This window comes from Hyla sarda, chromosome 3 (assembly GCF_029499605.1).
Source record: "Hyla sarda isolate aHylSar1 chromosome 3, aHylSar1.hap1, whole genome shotgun sequence".
NCBI lineage: Eukaryota > Metazoa > Chordata > Amphibia > Anura > Hylidae > Hyla > Hyla sarda.
The window spans coordinates 303,807,612-303,834,159 of NC_079191.1; the positions used below are offsets into that span (position 1 = coordinate 303,807,612).

Consider the following 26,548-nt stretch of genomic DNA (forward strand, 5'->3'; position numbering starts at 1 on the left):
AATTTACTATTGACTAAGACTCCCAAGTCCTTTTCCATGTCAGTCATCCCAAGTGTTCTCCCATTTAATATATAATCCCAGCCCGGATTTTTCCTCACCATGTGCATTACCTTACATTTATCAGTGTTGAACCTCATGTCCCTCTTCTCAGCCCAAACTCCAACCTATCCAGATACATTTGTAACAGTTCACTATCCTCTATTGTGTTGACCCCTTTACAGAGTTTAGTATCATCTGCAAAGATTGCTACTTTACTATTCATCCCCTCTACAAGGTCATTTTTTTTAAAATAAATGTATTATTTTCCATGTAACAATTATACAAAGAAGGAACCTTGTACATATTAACATATTAATACCATACAATGCACATGAAATATGCTCGTAAATATTTGACTATGCTACAGGGGCTGTAAAGTTAGTGTTGTTCATAATATAGTGTCTGTACCTGTGTGTGATGGTTTTCTCACAATTCTTCTGTGATTTTCACCCCAATATTTATTTTTACCAGCATACAAAATGACTGTTGTCTTAGATTTTTCCCAGCTTGCAATGCGGCCGAGATCAGACTCGCTAGTCAGCTGATGACGGGGAACCTGACTGCTTCAATGCGTGGAGCGATCGCTTGGTGGGAGAGAGTTCAATCTGCAACTAATGCAACATCTGTAGGCACCCTGATTGAAAACTACAGGTCTTTTGAATGGATGCAGCTCATTTGTTTCAATGGGTGGGGTGGCTAATGTGTGGGAGGGAGGAAAATGGAATTATGGGATTTGTAGGCAAAAATAAAAAGTCAAACAGGAAATACCAGTTCACAAAAAGCTAGCCACAGTCTTATGGTAATCTCACAACATAGCCATTTAGCCCCAAGACAAGCGAAGATATTTCCTAAGCATGTCCATTACTGTCTGCCAGGTAGGTACTAAAATCACCTTATGGTGGATAACACCTTTAATTATTAATTTTGTAGTCTCTTCTTATCATTTCTACCCATTCTCTTTTACTAGGTGGGTGCTGATCAATCCATTTTTTTTATAATCATAAATCTGGCACAGAATAACATTTCATGTAATTGCTGCCTTTTCCCTGTACTTAATTCCAGACCAATTTAATCACCTAATATAACTACTAAAGGAGAAGGATCAAGTTCTATCCCTAATCGTTTCCCTCTTTCCTTATATGCAACCATCCAAAATTCCTGAATATTATCCCATATCCATAGCATATGCATAAATCCCAATCCCTCTCTACCACATTTTAAGCATCTGCTATCTGATCACTTGCCTATCTTACACAAAAAAGCTGGGGTATAATACAATCTATATACTATATTGAATTGGACTATTTTATGATTATCATTTCTCGGGATCCGGTTTATCTTTCTATTTATCCCCTCCAATTGTTTATCATCTATTATCCCCAAATCCTCACACCATGCGCGTCTTATACACACTAGACATTACTTTCTTATTTATACTACCTTCTATAATTTTCTTTACACTTTCCGGAATGTTAATAATCCCCAATCCCTTCTCTACTGTGCTCCTAAATATACCTTCCATCCTTTTATAATCAAACCAGGTTCCCGACCCTATTCCCCTTTTATCTTTAATCTGTCCCCATTCTATAAATTTCCCATTCTTCCATATCTCTCTTACTAAATTAAACCCTAACCTCTGAGTATTTTTCATCTCTACTTTTCTCAAAACATTTGTGAACAGTCTGTTTTCCCATATGGGAGCTATGTCTAACATACCTCCTATCCCCATTTTTATTTTAAATAATTTCCAAGATTTAACCAGACTCTCGACCACTATATTTCCTTTACATTTTACCTCTTCCAACTGTTCAGATTCTAATAGCTGATATATATCATTGTAATCCTCTCTGATAAAATATACTTGAGCCGCCAAAAAATATTTTTCAATGTGTGGGAACGCTAGTCTACCTCCATTTCTAGGAAGACACAAATATTCTATCTTTATACGGGTCCTTTTCCTGCCCCAAATAATGGAGTTAAAAACCGCTGTAATTTTCCTAAATAGATTTTTTATCACACCATATAGGTGCTGCTCCGAGCACATACAAAAGCTTAGGAAGAAGAATGGTTTTAATCAATGCAATCTTATCTGCCCTTGAAATTCTCAGTTCCCCCCAGATTTTAGTTTTCATTTCCATCTTCCCAATCAGGAGCTTCGTATTCCACTTATGATATTCATTCACTTTCCCTGAGATCTGAATACCTAGATAACTTAACTGTTCTTCTTTCCCCAATACTTTGATCCCTGAATCCGGGATCGCTACCTAATCTGGAGTATTCTCCGTTTTCTTCAATAAATTCCATTAATCTTGGGAGTGCCATTCTCCAAAAAGAGCAGTATAAAGTGACAGTACATTGAACCTATGAATTGGCCTTTTTTTAAAATCCTGCATTAAAGACTCTTACCAATGCTGGGATGAGAACCTGACCAAATTTACGGTATATCTCGAAGGGAAAACCATCCCCCCCCCGCCCCCCTCCCCCCCCCCCCCCCCCCGCCGGGTGATGTATTACCCTTTACGGTTCTTCAAATTTATAAATTGTTATTCAGTATTTCCAAAATTATACAAAGTATACACACAAAACCATAACTCAACAAATAATATCAATCCCACCTACCAACATTCTTCCTCTGCCTCCCCATTCACACTGCCTCCCTCTTCCTTCCCCTCAAGAAACCCCTTGAGTTTTTATTATATGGAGCTCTCCTCTACTTTATTTATCTGTAACTCAAAAAAGGACCATATCTTTTGCCAATTCTCTTTATTTTGATTGTTTAGATGTCTGTCTAGTCTTAAGTTTTCCATTATACATATCTATTTGAGTTCTAGTTATTTGACCTATACTAGGGGTGTTTCAACTTCGCCAGCATTTTGCAATTGCTTCCCTTGCAGTCGCTAGTGTGTGGAAAGCTATTGTAAATGTTTCAAAGATAATGATTCCATACCCAGCGATAAAAGCACAAAACCTGGGTTCCAGTCTATTTTAATATCTTTCCCCCATAATGCTTCCAATAATAGTTGAATCATACTCCAGAATTTTTGTATTTGTGTACAATCCCACCATATGTGCCTCAATGAACCTATTTATTTTCCACAACGCCAACATAGTGGGCATTTGCTGGAGTCATTTTTTGCCAGTCTCACTGGGGTAATGTACCATCTATATAACAGCTTACGAGATGATTCTAAATGGGACACACAATTAGATGCTCTCGTTGGAATAGTAAAAATGTTCATCCATGATTTTTCCGAAATAAGCTAATTCAAGTCATTTTCCCACTTCAACTGTCATTCCATCTTTATTCCCGAGTCAACAAATTGTACAACTTTATAAGCCTTAGATATACCCCCCTTGCCTCCTTTAGACTTCAAGAAATATTTGTTATATGCGGAGCTCGCACACTTTTCCCAGTCAAGGGAGGTCACACAATGGCGCACTTGTAAATATTAAAAAAATTCTTTAGATGGAAATCCAAATTCCCCAGATATTTGTTCAAAAGGTAACAGTATTCCATCCCTGCTAATATAAGCCAGGGTAAAAATACCCCGGCTGATCCAGCTAGACAGTTCTGTGCCTGGAAGTAGAATTACCGCCATTGGGATCTCCCCAAACTTCCTGGGGTTTAAAACCTGGTGTTGCAACGCATATTGCCATACCTCCATGCTCAAATCAAAGGTAGCTATCTTACTTTCTATTTTCTTATTCATAAGTGCCGCCTCCCATAATATTAAATTTGGGAGTTTACTCCCCACCAACTTAGACTCAATGGCCACCCACTTTGTCCCAAGATCATTGTGCCACAACCTCTGGACCTGAGTAAGCAATGGGCACCCCAGGCCTCCTTCTTCAATTGAGCGAAATAAAGTTTTTGCTGCTATACGAGGTTTCTTGTTTCTCCATATACATTTTTGTATTATTTGCTGTAAGGAATTGATAGTTTTCTTTGGTATTTTTATTGGTAAATTACGGAATACATATAGGATCTTGGGTAGGAGCATCATCTTTGAAACTGCCATTCTCCCCAACCAAGAGATTGGAATTTTTGAGGAGGTGGAATCACTGTGGGTAGAATTACAAAAGGAGGGAAATACTGAAAAAATAATATTTGGGGTAATCTACAGACCCCCTAATATCACTGAAGAGATAGAAGTTCGGCTTCATAAACAAATAGAGAGGGCCGCCCGGGCAGGTACAGTGGTAATAATGGGAGATTTTAACTATCCAGATATAGATTGGGGTCCGGGGTTGGCTAAAACTACAAAGGGGCGACAATTCCTAAATTTATTGCAGGATAATTTTATGGGCCAGTTTGTGGAGGACCCAACAAGAAGTGATGCCTTGTTGGATCTGATCATTTCCAACAACGCAGAGCTAGTTGGTAATGTACCTGTGCGGGAAAACCTTGGTAATAGCGACCACAATATAGTTACTTTTGACTTAAAATGTAGAAAACATAGACAGGCGGGGAAGGCAAAAACATATAACTTTAAAAAGGCAAACTTCCCTGGGCTGAGAGCTGCACTACAGGACATAGACTGGGGGGAGGTGTTCTCAAATACTGATACAGAAGGTAAATGGGACATCTTTAAATCAACTCTAAATAACTATACATCTAAATATATACCAAAGGGGAACAAATATAAACGATTAAAACTAAATCCTACATGGCTGACACATGATGTTAAAAGAGCAATAAACAACAAAAAAATAGCCTTCAAAAAATACAAATCTGATGGGTCAGCGATAACATTTAAACAGTACAAAGAGCTTAATAAAATCTGTAAAAATGTAATAAAAACAGCAAAAATTCTAAACGAGAGACAGGTGGCCAAAGAAAGCAAAACTAATCCTAAATATTTTTTTAGATATATAAATGCAAAAAAACCAAGGACAGAGCATGTAGGACCCCTTAATAATGATAATGGGGAGGTTGTCACGGGCGATCAAGAGAAGGCGGAGCTACTGAATGGGTTCTTTAGTTCTGTATACACTATGGCAGAAGGAGCTGACATTGGCCAGGTCAGTGCTGGTAACACATCATGTAATGTACTGAACTGGCTTAATGCAGAGGTGGTACAAGGTAAGTTAAGTGATATAAATGTAAGCAAATCCCCAGGGCCGGATGGACTACACCCAAGAGTTCTTAGAGAGGTAAGTTCAGTAATATCTGTACCCCTGTTCATGATATTTAGAGATTCTCTGGTGTCTGGTATTGTGCCAAGGGACTGGCGCAAGGCGAATGTGGTGCCAATCTTCAAAAAGGGCTCTAGGTCTTCCCCAGGAAACTATAGACCGGTAAGTTTAACGTGCATTGTGTGTAAATAGTTTGAAGGACTTATAAGGGATTACATACAGGAATACATAGGGGATAATTGTATTATAAGTGATAGCCAGCATGGGTTTACTAAGGATAGAAGTTGTCAAACCAATCTAATTTGCTTTTATGAAGAGGTGAGTAGAAGCCTTGACAGAGGAATGGCTGTGGATATAGTGTTTCTGGATTTTGCTAAAGCGTTTGATACTGTCCCTCATAGACGTCTGACAGGTAAGTTAAGGTCTTTGGGTTTGGAAACTTTAGTTTGTAACTGGATTGAACACTGGCTCATGGATCGTACCCAGAGAGTGGTGGTCAATGATTCGTACTCTGATTGGTCCCCGGTAATTAGTGGTGTACCCCAAGGTTCAGTACTGGGCCCGCTGTTGTTTAATTTATTTATCAATGATATAGAGGATGGTATTAACAGCTCTGTTTCTATCTTTGCAGATGACACCAAGCTTTGTAGCACGGTACAGTCTATAGAGGATGTGCATAAGTTACAAGATGACTTGGATAGACTAAGTGTCTGGGCATCCACTTGGCAAATGAGGTTCAATGTGGATAAATGTAAAGTTATGCATCTGGGTACTAATAACCTGCATGCATCGTACGTCTTAGGGGGGATTAAACTGTCAGAGTCACTGGTAGAGAAGGATCTGGGTGTACTTGTAGATCACAGACTACAGAATAGCATGCAATGTCAGGCTGCTGCTTCCAAAGCCGGCAGGATATTGTCATGTACCAAAGAGGCATGGACTCAAGGGACAGGGACATAATACTCCCCCTTTATAAAGCATTGGTACGGCCTCACCTGGAATATGCTGTTCAGTTTTGGGCACCTGTCCATAAAAGGGACACTGCGGAGTTGGAAAGGGTGCAGAGACGTGCGACTAAACTAATATAGGGCATGGAACATCTTAGCTATGAGGAGCGATTAAAGGAGTTACAATTGTTTAGTCTTGAGAAGAGACGTTTAAGGGGGGATATGATAAACGTATATAAGTATATTAATGGCCCATACAAAAAATATGGAGAAAAACTGTTCCAGGTTAAACCCCCCCAAAGGACGAGGGGGCACTCCCTCCGTCTGGAGAAGAAAAAGTTTAGTCTCAAGGGGCGACACGCCTTCTTTACCGTGAGGACTGTGAATTTATGGAACGGTCTACCTCAGGAACTGGTCACAGCAGGAACAATTAACAGCTTTAAAACAGGATTAGATATATTTATGGAACAAAATAACATTAATGTTTATGAAGAAATATAAAATCCCATCCCTTCCCCAATATCGCGCCACACCCCTACCCCTTAATTCCCTGGTTGAACTTGATGGACATATGTCTTTTTTTGACCGTACTAACTATGTAACTATGTAATAGGTCATTGTATCTAATTTTAATTGTTGTTCTAAAGAGTGTACATTTATATTCAGGGCTTGTCGAATAGAGGGGGCTATTTTAATACCTAAATAGGTTATTGACTCCTCTGCCCAGACAAACGGAAACTCTTCTTTTAGCTGTTCCCCTGTAAGGAGCTCTGGCCGGTGATAGGCTGAGCCCACTGTCATGTAAGGAGCTCTGGCCGGCTTCTTACATGACAGTGGGCTCAGCCTATCACCGGCCGGGGCGGGACATTGCTGCGGCCGGTGATACGCCGACGGCTCTGAGGCATCCCCGTCCCCAGGAAGTTGAACAAGGTTAGTGAGGCCAGTACCAGACCAACGGGGGCTTGTAGGAAGGTATGTTAAAGTTTATTTTGTTTATTTTTGAGGCCCGGGCACAGTAATATATAAATGTCAAGCACTTCAGGTGTCCTTTAAATCCTAACTCTCTACATAATTTGGCCAACGGAGTTTGTCCCAAATTTTTAACGTTTTCATTAAACCTAAGCTTATCAAACTCCTCCTGCATCACGTAATTCATGTCGCCTTGGACCAACACCGGACATGCGTTTTTAGACAAATAAAATTCAAATAATTTTTTTAAAGTGTCGGATGAGTATGGAGGGGGTATGTACACAAATGCTAGTATGCATATCAAATTGTATAACTTACCATATAAAAAAACAAATCTACCCACCCAATCCAATAATTTATCCTTTAATTCCCAATGTACATTTTTATGAATTAACACTGTAACCCTTCTTGAACAAGATGTGAAAAATTTATGATAGTAGTGTGTCCACCAACTTCTTTTAACCAAATGTGCCGTATGCTTAGTTAAAGGGGTACTCCCGTGGAAAACGTTTTTTTCTAAATCAACTGGTCCAGAAAGTTAAACAGATTTGTAAATCAATTCTATTAAAAAAATCTTAATCCTTCCAGTACTTTTTAGGGGCTGTATACTAAAGAGAAATCCAAAAAAGAAATTCATTTCCTCTGATGTCATGACCACAGTAATCTCTGCTGACATCTCTGTCCATTTTAGGAACTGTCCAGAGCAGGAGAAAATCCCCATAGCAAACATATGCTGCTCTGGACAGTTCCTAAAATGGACAGCAGAGGTCAGCAGAGAGCACTGTGGTCATGACATCAGAGGAAATGCATTTCTTTTTTGGATTTCTCTTTAGTATACAGCCCCTAAAAAGTACTGGAAGGATTAAGATTTTTTAATAGAAATGATTTACAAATCTGTTTAACTTTCTAGCACCAGTTTTCCACAGGAGTACCCCTTTAAGTAGGTTTCTAATTGCCATTCTTTTAACAGCATCCCCCATTCCCCTAATGTTTCATACTATTACCTTAGTACTCATCCGACACTCTTTACATCATACAAATATGTACACCAAGTCCCACCCTCAGTGGAGAGAGAGAGAGGAAAAAAAAAAAACACAACAATCCTCTCCCCAGCCCCCCCCCCCCCCTTGTCGGTTTGTTCCCATCTAAACAAACCTCTATCCTTACATGACACAGCCTCCCCCCCCCCATGACGCCCGTGCCCCTTTTACTTAATATTTTTCAACCCTCTGACCTCCATCCATTCTATAGCCTCCTCTGGGCTTTCGATAAAAATCATTTTTTCATTGTACGTTATCTTAAGCCTGGCCGGGAACAAAAAAAAACTGACCAGACCTGGGGATGCCAAAAATTTATCAATTTTCCACACTTGTTTGGAATCCTTTTCTTTTACTGGGCTTACTGATTCTCTTTTTTTGGGGGCCATGATTAATGATACAATACTTACTTCCCTTTCCCCCTTCTCTGACCTCGCCCCCTATCTGTGAAAAACCCCTGCAGATATACAATTAAATTATGATGGTTCAATCTTTCACCATAAAAAAAAATACCACTATCCAGTGAATAGTCTCTCTAATATTATTACCACAAAAAATGCAACTCCTCCTCCCAATAGGCAATAGTTCAGGAAACAGAAAGGTAACCATTTTCTAAGTTAACTAAATCATGCACCCACTCAATAGAAAGCAAATTTAAAGGGGTACTCTGGTGGAAAACTTTTTTTTTTTTTTTTAAATGAACTGGTGCCAGAAAGTTAAACAGATTTGTAAATTACTTCTATAAAACTCAGGAACTGTCCAGAGTAGCATAGGTTTGCTATGGGGATTTTCTCCTGCTCTGGACAGTTCCTGATACGGGCATCAGGTGTCAGCAGAGAGCACTGTGGGCAACACAAAAAAAAAATTAAAAAAATAAAGATTTTCCTCTGTAGCAAACAGCTGCTAAAAAGTACTGAAAGGATTAAGATTTTTTTTCATAAAAGTAATTTACAAATCTGTTTAACTTTCTGGCGCCAGTTCATTTAAAAAAAAAAAAAGTTTTCCACCGGAGTACCCCTTTAACCCCTTAAGGACGCAGGACGTAAATGTACGTCCTGGTGAGGTGGTACTTAACGCACCAGGACGTACATTTACGTCCTAAGCATAACCGCGGGCATCGGAGCGATGCCCGTGTCATGCGCGGCTGATCCCGGCTGCTGATCGCAGCCAGGGACCCGCCGGCAATGGCCGACGCCCGCGATCTCGCGGGCGTCCGCCATTAACCCCTCAGGTGCCGGGATCAATACAGATCCCGGCATCTGCGGCAGTTCGCGATTTAAATGAACGATCGGATCGCCCGCAGCGCTGCTGCGGGGATCCGATCATTCATAACGCCGCACGGAGGTCCCCTCTCCTTCCTCCGTGCGGCTCCCGGCGTCTCCTGCTCTGGTCTGTGATCGAGCAGACCAGAGCAGAAGATGACCGATAATACTGATCTGTTCTATGTCCTATACATAAAACAGATCAGTATTAGCAATCATGGTATTGCTATGAATAGTCCCCTATGGGGACTATTCAAGTGTAAAAAAAAATGTAAAAAAATGTAAAAGTAAAAGTAAAAAAAAGTGAAAAATCCCCTCCCCCAATAAAAAAGTAAAACGTCCGTTTTTTCCTATTTTACCCCCAAAAAGCGTAAAAAACATTTTTTATAGACATATTTGGTATCGCCGCGTGCGTAAATGTCCGAACTATTAAAATAAAATGTTAATGATCCCGTACGGTGAACGGCGTGAACGAAAAAAAATAAAAAAAGTCCAAAATTCCTACTTTTTTAATACATTTTATTAAAAAAAAAATTATAAAAAATATATTAAAAGTTTTTTATATGCAAATGTGGTATCAAAAAAAAGTACAGATCATGGCGCAAAAAATGAGCCCCCATACCGCCACTTATACGGAAAAATAAAAAAGTTAGAGGTCATCAAAATAAAGGGATTATAAACGTACTAATTTGGTTAAAAAGTTTGTGATTTTTTTTAAGCGCAACAATAATATAAAAGTATGTAATAATGGGTATCCTTTTAATCGTATTGACCCTCAGAATAAAGAACACATGTCATTTTTACCATAAATTGTACGGCGTGAAAACAAAACCTTCCAAAATTAGCAAAATTGCGTTTTTCGTTTTCATTTCCCCACAAAAATAGTGTTTTTTGGTTGCGCCATACATTTTATGATATAATGAGTTATGTCATTACAAAGGACAACTGGTCGCGCAAAAAACAAGCCCTCATACTAGTCTGTGGATGAAAATATAAGAGTTATGATTTTTAGAAGGCGAGGAGGAAAAAATGAAAACGTAAAAATTAAATTGTCTGAGTCCTTAAGGCCAAAATGGGCTGAGTCCTTAAGGGGTTAAGTCAAGAAAGTCCCGAATCACACTCTCTCTGTCTTAATGCATCTAAGTCCAGGGATGCCCTCCTATCCCTTGATTTAACAGTTTTAATTGAGAGAGTTAGTAATAGCAGTGTTAAATAACTGGGTTAGTGGTATTCAAGTCTAAAAGTTGTTAATAGACATAGGTTAATTGCAAGCGGGGTCGGACCAAAATTTAGGGGAACAGTATTGAATAACCACAGGGTTAGCAGCTGGAGACCAAGTTAGTTCTTGCTAAGTTTGTGGATTAGGTTCTCTTCCTTTTGCTGCATCCAGTCTCTAAAGCAACCGGCATATCCCCCTATTAGGCGGTTTTATAGCTAGGTTGATATCACCAATTTTAATGATGACAATATGAAATCACCAATTTATCTGTAAGGATAGTTAATTACGAGCAAGCCTCTAGAGCCCCAGGGACGTCAGGATTTGAAACTGCTACTGTGACCCTTTCTTAGACCAAAATTATACATCAGTATGCAAGAGCGGGGTTAACCATATTAGTCGCAGAGATAGTCAATTACAGGCTGGATCTCCAAATGCTTCAACTTTACCAAGGAGCAGTAGATTCCATGCAAATAGAGCTGGGTGTTAGATAGCTAGATAGCTTGATCAGGAGTAACCACAGGGTTAGGAGTGCGGTGCAAAAGTTAGTTATTAGTACTTTTTCAGGTCAGGCATTCTTTATGTTAGTACAGCCGATTCCTGGCGTATCCCTCAGCTTTACATAACCAGATTAGTATCAACAATTTTCGGCATCAGGGTTAACGGCAGCAATTTCAAATTCCAAGCAAGAACACAAATAGATTTTAGTGCAGCCAGCCCTATAAAATGCTGACAAATCCCATATTCATACCACATTAAATGATTGGGCTGGCGGCCGCAATATTCATTGGCATAGTTAACAGCGGCAACATTAAGCAGCAGGGTCAGCAGCGTAGGTATGCAAGTCTCTGTAGGGTTAATCCGCTATCCATTAACACAACATCAACTCCACATCAGATTATTAAAGGGGTACTCCCGTGGAAAACTTTTTTTTTTAAATCAACTGGTGCCAGAAATTTAAACAGATTTGTAAATTACTTCTATTGAAAAATCTTAATCCTTCCAGTACTTATTAGCTGCTGAATACTACAGAGGAAATGGTTTTCTTTTTGGAACACAGAGCTCTCTGCTGACATCATGACCACAGTGCTCTCTGCTGACATCTCTGTCCATTTTAAAAACTGTCCAGAGTAGGCGAAAATCCCCATAGCAAACATATGCTGCTCTGGACAGTTCCTAAAATGGACAGAGATATCAGCAGAGAGCTCTGTGTTCCAAAAAAAAAAAAACCTAGTAGGCAGACCCTAAAAAGTACTGAAAAGATTAAGATTTTTTTAATAGAAGTAATTTACAAATCTGTTTAACCCCTTAAGGACACATGACGTTCTCGTACGTCTCCGTTTCCGAGTCCTTAAGGACACATGACTTATGAGAATGTCATCCTCTTTCCCGCCCCCCCGCAGCCATCTGGAGCGGAGCCAGTGCCCGATGCCTGCTGAAATCGTTCAGCAGGCATCGCGGCATATCGCCCAAGGGGGGGGGGGTCATGATGATGCCGCAGATCGCTGTACAATTCAGCCCAGCGATCTGCGGCGGATTCCGGGTCAATCGGGTCTCCAGTGACCCAGAATTACTGGCTGAGACGGCCCCGAACAGCCATAGCCAGCAGGGGAGAGATGGCACTGGTGCCACCTCACGATCGCCCTGATTGGTCGGCCGGTTTTCGGCCTCACAATCAGGGCACATGCTGCGGGTGTCACTCCCGCAACCCGCTCTGCCCCTCTTCCGGAGGACGTGAGCGGGTGCAGGACGTGGACCCCGGCAGCTGCGGACCCCGGCCCCCGGCGTCCCTGTTGGGATCGGGGCCCCAGGAGCGGCGGCGAGGGACTGACCTGCAGCGTGGATCAGCAGTTGGACGTGAGTGACAGACTCCTGCTGTTGCTTAGCAACAGCTCCCAGCACGCAAAAAGGGCATGCTGGGAGCTGTAGTTATGCAACAGCAGGAGGCAGACCACCACAACTCCCAGCATTCCCTTATGGGCATGCTGGGACTTATAGTTTTGCAACAGCTGGAAGCACATTTTTTCTATGGAAAAGTGTACCTTCAGCTGTTGTATAACTACAACTCCCAGCTTGCACAATCAGCTAAAGTGCATGCTGGGAGTTGTAGTGGTTCATCTGCTGGTTGCATAACTACAACTCCCCCAATGCCCGTTGGATGTGGGTGACTGCTGAGAGTTGTAGTTTTGCAACAGCTGAAGGCAAACTGGTTGTGAAACACTGGTTTGCTACCTAACTCAGTGTTTCACGACCGGTGTGCCTCCAGCTGTTTCAAACTACAACTCCCAGCATGCACCGGACATGCTGGGAGTTGTAGTTTTGCAACAGCTGGAGGCGCACTGGTTGTGAAACACCGAGTTAGGTAGCAAACCAGTGTGTCTCCAGCTGTTGCATAACTACACTCCCCAGCATTCCCAGCCAAAGTAGTATGCCTCCAGCTGTTGCAAAACTACAACTCCCAGCATGCACTGATAGACTGTACACGCTGGGAGTTGTAGTTTTGCAACAGCTGGATGTCCCCGTCCGCCCCCCAATGTGAATGTACAGGGTACACTCACATGGGCGGAGGTTTACAGTAAGTATCCGGCTGCAAGTTTGAGCTGCGGCAAATTTTCTGCAGCAGCTCAAACTGCCAATGAGAAACTACTGTGAACCCCCGCCCGTGCGACTGTACCCTAAAAACACTACACTAACACAAAATAAAATTAAAAGTAAAAAACACTACGTATACACATACCACTACACAGCCCCCCTCCCCAATAAAAATGAAAAACGTCTGGTACGCCACTGTTTCCAAAACGGAGCCTCCAGCGGTTGCAAAACTACAACTCCCAGCATGCACTGATAGACCGTACATGCTGGGAGTTGTAGTTTTGCAACAGCTGGACATTCCCCCCCCCCCCAATGTGAACGTACAGGGTACACTCACATGGGCGGAGGATTACAGTTAGGCTCAGATGGCATCCTTCCCAAAGTTTTGCAGAAATTAGGTACTATGCTAGACATAATAAAGCCACCAATAACCTTTTTGTGTAATTGATGCCTTTTTTATTGTTTGGGAAGGAAATTAGGTTGTTGCCCTATATTTTGTTCAGCACCTTAACAGTAATGATTGGGGCCTTTTCTTTACCCCTAATTTTTCCCATGAAAAAATGGTGTTTATAGATCTTGAGGTTTTAAAAGACATGAATGATTGTATTTTAATGAAAACTTATTTTAATAAAGTGAACCTTAATATTTTTTTAAACTACAGTCGCTGCCATTTTCCAAAATGGACACATTTTTTTCCCTTTGGACAATACCAACATATTTGTAAAAACTGCAGCCTAGGCCACGATTTTAATCCCTTAAGGACGAAGCCTATTTTAGCCCAAAGGACCAGTTGTTTTTTCATCCTCCCCTATCTGTTTCTATTATTGAATCTATATCTGAACAGTGTCCGAATCATTTGACTGTTTGAATGTTGTAACTTTTAGCTAGTCTATTACCGTTGTTAATGTTGATCATGCCTGATGAAAGAGCCTTGCCCAGAAATACATTGCATGTTATAAACATAATAAAGTCATGTCTTAAACTTACTTATATATCGCTCTGGATGTTTGATATCCCCTGGCAGAGCGGCTGAAAACTTCCTTCTACCTGAGTGCTACTCGATTGTTCTTTACTGTCTGCACTCCAAGGATCTGGTGTGGGAAGCCGCTGCAGCCTCGGTAAGCCTCTGTTTTATTTGATGTGCTATCATAAATGTTGTGCCTCTGATTTGCACAGCACAAAAATGTGAGTTTATGACTCACTTTGGATTGCCGTGCACAGTTAAGACTAGTCTGTTCTGCACTAGGTAGCGCTTCTTGTCTTTGCATTCCACTCTTATGGTATTTTATGGTATTTCTCACACACTTTCTATGACTTTGTGGAATTACATTGAATTATTTTGATTCAAGATGTAAGCTTTACACCATATTGTACCTCTCATAGCATCACTCTGATTTTATCGGTAGAAATAGCACAACAAATCTTTACTGATCAGTGCTATGCATATGTATAGCACTGACCAGTGTTATCTGTAATCTGCTTCTCTGGTCTACTCAAATGCAGATGATGGCAGAAGGCAGGTAAGAAGACCTCCATCCATCACCTTGGCTGATATGATCCCTGCGCTCATGCAGCGGGTGTTCAGATCTACCATCAGAATTGAACACAGCATCTTAGGGGTTAATGACAGAAATCAGAGCGATCGCTGATGTCCGCCATTACCGGAGGATCCCTGGCTGCTGATAGCAGCCAAAACCCACGGTCTATGATGCGAGCACAGCTCCTGCACTTGCTTTATAGCCATGATGTGACTCACAACGTACATGTACATCCTGGTGCGCTAAGTCCCTGGTGACCCAGGGCGTACCTGTACGTCTTGCGTCTTCGAGAGGTTAATATTCATGTAGTACAATGGGGAACCTTGGGAGACAAGCCAATATAGGTCCTTTTACAGCCTACATGTCAAAGAATATGTATGGTTGCCAGCGGTTGGTCACTTATGCTTGGTAGTATCTGGATGTTGCTCCCATTTGCTCGTTCTATGGAAGGGGGTTGCACTATTTGCAAACTCGCATGCACATGGGAAAGCAGAGCAGCGTCTGAATGCTCATCCTGTTCCCCAAATGATGTCATAGCTATATAAATATATATATATATATATATATATATATATATATATATATATATATATATATATCTCAGAAACGTGTTGGGTAGGTGATGTGAGTGACCAGTAGAGAATTTTTGCCTTCCACAACTGTTGGTTTGGTAATGAATGTGTCTTCCTTTTTTAACAGTAGGGTTACTGGCAACCATATACCATATTTATTGACGTATAACAGGCACCTTTAAAATTAAATATAAGGCAAAAACTCTGCGTGTTCTATGCCACTAAATCCAGTGTTCAATTATTTAAAGTGGCTGCAGCACCGGCTGCTTGTTAAAGATCAGCCCAGTCGCTGCCACTTTAGAACAGTAACCAGTGGCGGCTGCTGCCGGCCCGAGCACAGATTCAACAGGACCACATTGAAATATCACTGAATACACCTCCACACTGCGTTCGACAAGCATGCCACAGCTGGTGGTAATGAAACAATGCAGACTGAGGGAGATTACATTCTTGTTTAAGTTTCCGAAAGTCCAAAAACATACATTCACTATATAGGTGATCAGGTATTTAACTTCCCTTTGAGGCCAGAACTCAAAATCAGCGGTCCAGGAGGTAAGGATTCTGCCATAAAGGCACATGGAGTGACCTAGAGCTATCAGGGCCTTCATCACCATATGGATCTCCAAAGGTTCACAAAACAGACATAGGTGTAGACATAGTAGATGGAACCACAGACAAATTGTCAGACCCCTTTCTATATATCAAGTTTGTTAGATCCTCATATCCTACCAGGACTGCCTCCAAAATTACCTTCGAGATATTTGCATCTGCCTTTACCCACCAAGTTGCAAATAAAAATTGATCATAATAAGCTTAAAGATTCGGTACCATCAGACCACACCTTTCATATGGCGCTTTTAGTGTCTTCCTAGCTATCCGTGGAGTTTGAGACCTCCATAAAAAGGATGACAGCAACTGATCCAAAGCTAAGAAGTGGGGCTTAGGTAAGAGTACCGGGGTTGCTCTATACAAATATATTAACTTGAGCAACAGGACCATTTTAAATATACTTATTTATGCAACCCTCCAACGATAGGGGGAGGCTCTCCTATCCTTTAACCCCTTAAGGACGCAGGACGTTTGAGTACGTCCTCTCAAATCCCGGCCCCCTGCTGTTAGCTGGAGGGGAGCCGGTGCCGGATGCCTGCTGAAATCGTTCACAATGAAATGGTGTTTCACAACCAGTGTGCCTCCAGCTGTTGCAAAACTACAACTCCCAGCATGCACTGATAGACCATACATGCTGGGAGTTGTAGTTTTGCAACAGCTGGATGTTCCCCCCCTAATGTGAATGTACAGGGTACACTCACATGGGCGGAGGTTTACAGTAAGTATCCGGCTGCAAGTTTGAGCTGCGGCAAATTTTCTGCCGCAGCTCAAACTGCCAGCGAGAAACTACTGTGAACCCCCGCCCGTGCGACTGTACCCTAAAAACACTACACTACACTAACAAAAAATAAAATAAAAAGTAAAAAACACTACATATACACATACCCCTACACAGCCCCCCTCCCCAATAAAAATGAAAAACGTCTGGTACGCCACAGTTTCCAAAATGGAGCCTCCAGCTGTTGCAAAACAACTACTCCCAGTATTACCAGACAGCCACTGACTGTCCAGGCATGCTGAGAGTTTTACAACAGCTGGAGGCCCCCTGTTTGGGAATCACTGGCGTAGAATAACCCTATGTCCACCCCTATGCAAGTCCCTAATTTAGGCCTCAAATGTGCTCTCACTTTGGAGCCCTGTCGTATTTGAAGGCAACAGTTTAGGGTCACATATGGGGTATCGCCGTACTTGAGAGAAATAGTGTTACAAATTTTGGGGGGTATTTTCTGCTTTTACCCTTTTTAAAAATGTAAAATTTTTGGGAAAAAAGCATTTTAGGTAAAAAAAATTTTTTTTTTTTACATATGCAAAAGTTGTGAAACACTTGTGGGGTATTAAGGTTCACTTAACCCCTTGTTACGTTCCCTGAGGGGTCTAGTTTCCAAAATAGTATGCCATGTGTTTTTTTTTTTTGCTGTTCTGGCACCATAGGGGCTTCCTAAATGCGGCATGCCCCCAGAGCAAAATTTGCTTTCAAAAAGCCAAATGTGACTCCTTCTCTTCTGAGACCTGTAGTGCACCAGCAGAGCACTTTTCACCCCCATATGGGGTGTTTTCTGAATCGGGAGAAATTGGGCTTCAAATTTTGGGGGTATTTTCTGCGATTACCCTTTTTAAAAATGTAAAACTTTTGGGAAACCAAGCATTTTAGGGAAAAAAAAATTCCTTTACATATGCAAAAGTCGTGAATCACCTGTGGGGTATTAAGGTTCACTTTACCCCTTGTTATGTTCCCCGAGGGGTCTAGTTTCCAAAATGGTATGCCATGTGTTTTTTTTTTTTTGCTGTTCTGGCACCGTAGGGGCTTCCTAAAGGTGACATGCCCCCCAAAAACCATTTGTCGCTCCTTCCCTTCTGAGCCCTCTACTGCGCCCGCCGAACACTTTACATAGACATATGAGGTATGTGCTTACTCAAGAAAAATTGGTTTTCAAATACAAGTAAAAATTTTCTCCTTTTTACCCCTTGCAAAAATAAAAAAAATTGGGTCTACAAGAACATGCGAGTGTAAAAAATGAAGATTGTGAATTTTCTCCTTCACTTTGCTGCTATTCCTGTGAAACACCTAAAGGGTTAAAACGCTGACTGAATGTCATTTTGAATACTTTGGGGGTGCAGTTTTTATAATGGGGTAATTTATGGGGTATTTATAATATGAAGACCCTTCAAATCCACTTCAAACCTGAACTGGTCCCTGAAAAAAGCGAGTTTCAAAATTTTGTGAAAAATTGGAAAATTGCTGCTGAACTTTGAAGCCCTCTGGTGTCTTCCAAAAGTAAAAACACGTCAAAATTATTTGGAATATCCATTTTCCTTACAAGCAGAGAGCTTCAAAGTTTGAAAAATGCTAAATTTTCTAATGTTTCATAAAATTTTGGGATTTTTCACCAAGAAAGGATGCAAGCTGCCACAAAATTGTACCACTATGTTAAAGTAGAATATGTCACGAAAAAACATTCTCGGAATCAGAATAACTAAAAGCATTCCAGAGTTATTAATGTTTAAAGTGACAGTGGTCAGAATTGCAAAAAAAGGCTAAGTCCTTAAGGTGAAAAAGGGCTCAATCCTTAAGGGGTTAAATTTCCCTGTAATGTTTTGCACCGAAAAATTTCAGAACATTTTTATGAATCATTATCCCCAAGTAGGTGAAGGTGTCCACTACTAATAGGATGGAGGACATAGAAATGTAATCTGCCGCCCCCTCATCAACCAAATATAGAGGTGTGAAATTAATTAGTGACCGCCAGCAGCCCCTCTAAAAATAGACCCAGATCAGCCAGATAAACCAACATGTTGTCAGCATAAACTGGACATTTTTTAGTGTTGTTTACAATATCCCACCCTAAATGGCATTGGTTCTTTTAATCAGGGCAGACAGAGGTTCCATTACCAGAGCAAAAATCAGGGGTGACAAAGGGCATCCCTGTCTAGTCCTTGACCTAGTGAAAAGGGTTCCAACAAGTATCCATTAACTCGCACCTGTGCCGTAGGCTTCAAGTAAAGGATGTGGAATTAATGCAGGAAATTTTGAGGAACCCCATGTGTTTCAGAACCTGACCCTAAAATGCCCATTCCAAAGGCTTTCTTATTATCAAATGAGGCAATCACCCGGGATCCCACAGTGTAAAAGCTGAATTCAAACCGCCAGCCAGGTCCAGGGGGAGAAGACACACTCCCAGCTAGCATTCAGGTAGCAGGTAGTGATGAGTGGCAGGGGCCATATTCGAATTTGTGATATTTTGCGAATATATGGACGAATATTTGTCCTATGTTTGCGACATTCGCATATTCGCTATGTTGATTTTCTTTTTTTTTCCATGCAAAAATTCGTAATGAAATTCGCATAGTGTGCAAATTCGCATTATATCACCTAAAAGAAGGGAGGGATCAGTGTCCAGTCTGGAAGTGCCGATATTCACATAAATATTTGCATTAAAAAAAACTAATATTCATAATTACGAATGTATATTTAAATATAGGGGAATATGCAAAGCAGCTCATTACACAACAATTCAGGTAGTGTTCCCTGGTATCAGCTTAGCTCCTGTTAAGGAATATAAAAAGCTGAATGGGAGTTATGCCAAGCCAGACTACTCCCCAAAAGGGAGGTTTCAACCCATCTGCAGACAGCTGTTTCGGCCTCTCACCACAGCCAAGCCAGATCACCCTGCTCTGTACTGACGAGGGGCAAAAACCCCGAAACAGCTGTCTGCAGATGGGTCGAAACTTCCCTTTTGGGGAGTAGTCTGGCTTGGCATAACTCCCGTTCAGCTTTTTATATTCCTTAACAGGAGCTAAGCTGATACCAGGGAACACTACCTGAAAAGGTTGTGTAATGAGCTGCTTTGCATATTCCCCTACCCAGAATGCCTGCGGAGTGCTAAATGGCCTAACCTGAATCTCCGTTACACCTGAAGAGATGTCCTCTCCCTGAGGAAAGTACTGACCCTATTTAAATATATAAATATTTGCGAAATCACAAAGTGACGATATTCGCGGTAAAATTTGGAATATTCATGCTCAACACTACTAGCAGGTAGGACAGGAAGCAGATAGAAACAGGACACTCAAGCAGGCTGCAGGCTTGTCACAGACACCAGGGGTATCCTGTACTCAAGGACAGAGCACCTGAGCAGCGGCCACCCGGCAGCGAAAGAGTGTCTGCACAGGGTCAGGGATGCATAGGATCGGAGCCACCAACTGCGCTGGCCGTATGCAGGAGAGCAAGGCCAGCACAGGGGGGCCAACTCTCAGGGGGAGCCGCATTGCAGAGCCTTTCCTCATTCTCCCCGTTCCCACAGCTCAGGAGTGGAGACAGCTCAGGAGCGGAGAATAGCAGCTGCAGCAAGCACAGGCGGAGAGAGGGGAATGCAGGCTTCAGCACCGCCAAGCACTTCTATACTCACAAACAGCCACAAGACCAATATGACAAATCACAAAACTCAAAAAGGAGGAATGGGAGGGGGAGAAAAAGGAGATAAGAGAGAAAGCAGAGAAGAAAAAAAAACTGCCTCACTCACGGAGGTTGATGATCAGAAAAGCGATCCCAAGGTTCCCACACAGAGAGAAACACAGGTATAGAGTTGTTCAAAGAAGTGGTAAGAGATTCTAAAGAGCAGATCTCACGTATACGGGCTAGTAAGTCTAATTCAGAAGGAGGCAGGGTCTTCTTCCAGAACTTGGCTGTAAGGGCTAACACTATGTGCATGAAAAGCTTGAATGGTTTCTTAGACAGGGCCCTATAAGACAGGTGAAAAAGATAATGAAGAGGGTCTAAAGAGACCGATATATCCAAAATGCCAGTAATCAAGCATTGCACCATACGCCAATAATCCACCACAAAGGGGCAAGACCAGAAGATATGAGGGGGGATAGTAGGGTTCAGTTTATTCAGGAATTCTATATTGAGTCTCCTCATAGGCCGTGCAGATAAAAGCCTTAGAAACCCTTTCCCAAATAATCCTCCTTTGCTGAATAGAGATAGTAGTGTTCAAAACTTCCTCCCACTGACCCATGTAGCGATTTAACCCCTTAAGGACGCAGGACGTAAATGTACGTCCTGGTGAGGTGGTACTTAACGCACCAGGACGTACATTTACGTCCTAAGCATAACCGCGGGCATCGGAGCGATGCCCGTGTCATGCACGGCTGATCCCGGCTGCTGATCGCAGCCAGGGACCCGCCGGCAATGGCCGACGCCCGCGATCTCGCGGGCGTCCGCCATTAACCCCTCAGGTGCCGGGATCAATACAGATCCCGGCATCTGCGGCAGTTCGCGATTTAAATGAACGATCGGATCGCCCGCAGCGCTGCTGCGGGGATCCGATCATTCAGAACGCCGGACGGAGGTCCCCTCTCCTTCCTCCGTCCGGCTCCCGGCGTCTCCTGCTCTGGTCTGTGATCGAGCAGACCAGAGCAGGAGATGACCGATAATACTGATCTGTTCTATGTCCTATACATAGAACAGATCAGTATTAGCAATCATGGTATTGCTATGAATAGTCCCCTATGGGGACTATTCAAGTGTAAAAAAAAATGTAAAAAAATGTAAAAGTAAAAGTAAAAAAAAAGTGAAAAATCCCCTCCCCCAATAAAAAAGTAAAACGTCAGTTTTTTCCTATTTTACCCCCAAAAAGCGTAAAAAACATTTTTTATAGACATATTTGGTATCGCCGCGTGCGTAAATGTCCGAACTATTAAAATAAAATGTTAATGATCCCGTACGGTGAACGGCGTGAACGAAAAAAAAAATAAAGTCCCAAATTCCTACTTTTTTAATACATTTTATTAAAAAATAAAATTATAAAAAGTGTATTAAAAGTTTTTTATATGCAAATGTGGTATCAAAAAAAAGTACAGATCATGGCGCAAAAAATGAGCCCCCATACCGCCACTTATACGGAAAAATAAAAAAGTTAGAGGTCATCAAAATAAAGGGATTATAAACGTACTACCGTATATACTCGAGTATAAGCCGACCCGAGTATAAGCAGAGACCCCTAATTTCAACCCAAAATCCCAGGAAAAGTTATTGACTCGAGTATAAGCCTAGGGTGGGAAATACCTCATCCCCCCCTGTCATCATCCAGACCCGTCATTAACATCCTCATCATCATCATCCCCTTGTCATCATCCCACACATCCCCCTTCATCATCCCCTTATCATCCCACACATCCCCCCTTCATCATCCCCTTATCATCCCACACATCCCCCCTTCATCATCCCCTTGTAATCATCCCACACCCCCCCCTTCATCATCCACACCCCCCTTCATCATCCCCACACCCCCCCCCCCTTCATCATCCACACCCCCCTTCATCATCCCCACACCCCCCCCCCCTTCATCATCCACACCCCCCTTCATCATCCCCACACCCCCCCCCCCCTTCATCATCCTCTTCTCATCATTCACCCTCAGTGGTCTTCAACCTGCGGACCTCCAGAGGTTTCAAAACTACAACTCCCAGCAAGCCCGGGCAGCCATCGGCTGTCCGGGCTTGCTGGGAGTTGTAGTTTTGAAACCTCCGGAGGTCCGCAGGTTGAAGACCACTGCGGCCTTCAACATCATCCAGCCCCCTCTCACCCCCTTTAGTTCTGAGTACTCACCTCCGCTCGGCGCTGGTCCGGTCCTGCAGGGCTGTCCGGTGAGGAGGTGGTCCGGTGAGGAGGTGGTCCGGGCTGCTATCTTCACCGGGGGGCGCCTCTTCTCCGCGCTTCCGGCCCGGAATAGAGGCGTTGCCTTGACAATGACGCAGAAGTACGTTGGCAATGAACGCACCTCTGCGTCGTTGTCACGGCAACGTGACTATTCTGAGGCCGGGCCCGAAGCGCTTAGAAGAGGCGCCCCCGGTGAAGATAGCAGCCCGGAACCACTATGCCACCGGACCACCTCCTCTCCGGACAGCCCTGCAGGACCGGACCAGCGCCGAGCGGAGGTGAGTACTCAGAACTAAAGGGGGTGAGAGGGGGCTGGATGATGTTGAAGGCCGCAGTGATCTTCAACCTGCGGACCTCCGGAGGTTTCAAAACTACAACTCCCAGCAAGCCCGGACAGCCGATGGCTGCCCGGGCTTGCTGGGAGTTGTAGTTTTGAAACCTCTGGAGGTCCGCAGGTTGAAGACCACTGCAGGTGGGGGAGTTCACTCGAGTATAAGCCGAGGGGGGTGTTTTCAGCACGAAAAATCGTGCTGAAAAACTCGGCTTATACTCGAGTATATACGGTAATTTGGTTAAAAAGTTTGATTTTTTTTAAGCGCAACAATAATATAAAAGTATGTAATAATGGGTATCATTTTAATCGTATTGACCCTCAGAATAAAGAACACATGTCATTTTTACCATAAATTGTACGGCGTGAAAACAAAACCTTCCAAAATTAGCAAAATTGCGTTTTTTTCCCCCCACAAAAATTGTGTTTTTTGGTTGCGCTATACATTTTATGATATAATGAGTGATGTCATTACAAAGGACAACTGGTCGCGCAAAAAACAAGCCCTCATACTAGTCTGTGGATGAAAATATAAAAGAGTTATGATTTTTAGAAGGCGAGGAGGAAAAAATGAAAACTTAAAAATTAAATTGTCTGAGTCCTTAAGGCCAAAATGGGCTGAGTCCTTAAGGGGTTAAGGTAGGGTCACCATCTATGGGGTCAAGAAGAAGGGAGTAAATATTGGAGAGAAGCCCCCATGCCTGAGGTCCATTATGACATATCCGTTCAAAGCCGGTGGGTTGGGACATAACCACAGAGTATAGCGAAGAAGACATGTAATGCCTTAGAGAGGGGGAGCTCCCTGCGAGCAACCAACAAATCAAAAGACAGGAGAGATTGAGAGAGGGGATCAACCACATCTGCCCAACAAAACAGAGCTCGGGAACCCCACTCCCTTACCATACCTGAGGTCAAACAAGAGGGGAAATCAGGATGGTGCAGAAAGGACCTGATAGGTGACAATGAAGAGAACAATCTAAATTTCCTACAGCATTAGCCCCACACATACCTAGAAAAGGACATAGGACCTAGCAGAGAAGGCGAGGGTAGGTCAGCAGGAGGGATACACCACAGAGGAGTATTAGGATGTATAGGGGCTAACCATAATTTCTCCAGCTCCATCCACTGACTATATGCATGATAAGTAGACCATGCCACCTGGTGTAGTAAATGGGACGCCAAGTAATATTTAGTAACATCAGGGACCGCTAGACTCCCCAGGAACCGGCTGACCATCATGATTGGAAGACGATGGCGCTTTCTGTCCCATATAAAACCGAAAATAGCTGATTGGAAAGAGCGAAGAGTATAGAGTGGAACACGCACCAGCAATGTTTCAAAATAATAAAACAATTTAGGGAGGATCATCATTTTAACCACCTCTATATGCCCCCAAACTATATATATTGCGACTGCCATTTCTCCAAGAGGGCTCTGAGCTCACGAAAAATAGGGAGGAAATTAGTAAAGGGAAGAAGGAAGAATAGAAAGAGGTAAGATAGACACCCAGGTACTTAATAGCAGTTGGAGACCATTTGAAAGAAAAATTTGCACGCAAGAGAGTAGAAAGGGGCAAGGGAAGGTTAAGAGGGAGTGCTTCAGATTTAGACTGATTGACCTTATATCCTGAGACCACCCCATAGTCATGCAGAACCCGATATATAGACAAGGAAGAGAGAGCAAAGGATGGGAGAGGGTAAGTAAAACATCATCCGCAAACAAACAAATCTTAAATTCCCTATCGTGAAGTGCAATGCCAATAATATCCGGGTCCATAGTAGCAAGGGGCTTGATACATAATGCAAAAAGGGAATGGCGATCCAAGGAAGGTGAAAAAACAAGATTGAAATCCCTCCCGCCAAGCCATGCAGAGGGAGGATATGTGTGGAGCCTAGCTAGGACCCTACGCAAAAACGGGATCTGAGAGCAATTGGGTGCATAGATATTACAAAGCAGTATCGGGGCACCATCAGGCACACCCTCTACTATAACATAACGTCTCAGGGGATCAATATAGGAGGAGGAGACTTGTAGCGGGCAAGACCTAGAAATGAGTACAGCAACCCAGGCCACTTTCCTATCAGAGGTAGCTGAAAAAACCTGTGGATAAAGGTGGTGGAGAAATTGAAAAGAGCCAAAGAGGTTAAAATGTGTCTTCTGAAGGAAAACAATATCAGCGTAAGCAACTCTTGCTGTAAAAGACAAGGGAGTTAAGGCCATTAGCGTTCAGCGAGACACACTTAAACATTGTGTAAAGGGTCAGAGGAAAAACGCAAATAAAGACTCACCCACAAGACCAGAAGCATCAACCAGGACCAACTGGAGAGAAGACCACCCTCCAGGCCACAACAGGAGGAAGGGGTCATGGAGAAACCTAGGAAAAAGAAAGAGAAACAGAAGGAAAAAAAAACAAGAGGGAAACAGAAAAACAAACACAAGACAAAAAGACAAGACAACAGAAGACAAAGCAAAAAAAATATACCATTGGCCATGAGGTCAACGCAGAGGCCAAGATCTGAGGAAAAAACTGTAAACAGAAGGATCCCAAAAAGATCCAGTCCATTGTCACAGCCTCAGGGAGGAAAAGTGGGAGAACGTCACCAGGAAACAGCTACCAAAGGAGTAAACATCCCATCCCAAGGCCGTGCAAAGCGGTCAAAAGCATGGAAAACACAGGTGACCAAATATGCAAAAACATAGTAAGCATAAAAAGCATTCAAAAATACAATAAAACATAAACGTGTAGCCGAAGTCAGGAGAGAACCAAGAACAGTCCTAACGCCACCACCTAGAGAAAAACATCAAGAAACAAACAGCACCACAAGTCAAGGGGGGCCCGAAGAGAGCCTCTAGGAGCAGGACACAGAGGCTTCTGAGTGTGCCCAGACCTACGGGACCGGAAAGGCTGCCAAACTGGAGGGAGAGGAGGAGGAGACATCAAGTCCCAGTCCAACAGCTGAGGGGCAAGTAAATCCAGTGTAGAGCAAAAGGCCGGGAGGTCAGCAATAGAACGCAAGACCGCAGAGCGTCCATCACTGCGGGCATTAAGGGCAAATGGGAAACTCCACCTGTAAGGTACTTGATAATATTGCAGGACTGCCAGGAGAGGTTGAAGCATCTGCCGTTTTCTCAACGTGAACCAGGATAGGTCTTGGTAAAGTTGGATAGGGGCTGCATCAAAATCAAAGTTCCTCAGGGATCGGGCCTTAGCCATGATAGCCTCTTTAAGCTGGAAATTGTGCACACAGCAGACAACATCCCTGGGAGCGCCGGAGGTGGACTTGGGACGGAGGGCTCTGTGGGCCCTATCCAGTTTGATTTTGTGGGAGGAAGGTTCGCCCAGAATGAGATTAAAAATAGTCTCCAGAGTCACATGGAGATCTTCCTCTCTGAGCTGAGCAATGTGGAGCTGAGCAATGTAGGCCCTGGTGGAGTCATGGGCATCCTACAAATTTTCAACCCTGTCTGAGAAATGCTGCAAATCTTGGTGTAGGGATGAAATCTCCACCCTGCTAGTATCTTTGACCTTGGCAATGAGTGAGCAAAAATCCTATGTCAGGATCTGGGAAAGAAGTTGGCTCCAATCCAGCGGGACAGGGGAAGGAGCAGGCACACCAGAACATGTGAAATCCAACTCGGAGA

The 26,548-nt window shown here is 42.8% G+C and overlaps 1 protein-coding gene across 1 annotated transcript in view; it reads left to right on the forward strand.

Annotated features, from left to right (window-relative positions):
- Window positions 1-14,246, forward strand: part of NDUFAF7 (NADH:ubiquinone oxidoreductase complex assembly factor 7) — a 262,505-nt gene extending 248,259 nt beyond the window's left edge. Inside the window, exon 11 of the mRNA XM_056566974.1 lies at window positions 14,223-14,246. Coding sequence (XP_056422949.1) covers window positions 14,223-14,231 — 9 coding nt within the window. The 3' untranslated portion in view covers window positions 14,232-14,246. The remainder of the gene's footprint in view (window positions 1-14,222) is intronic.
- Window positions 14,247-26,548: the final 12,302 nt, after the last annotated feature.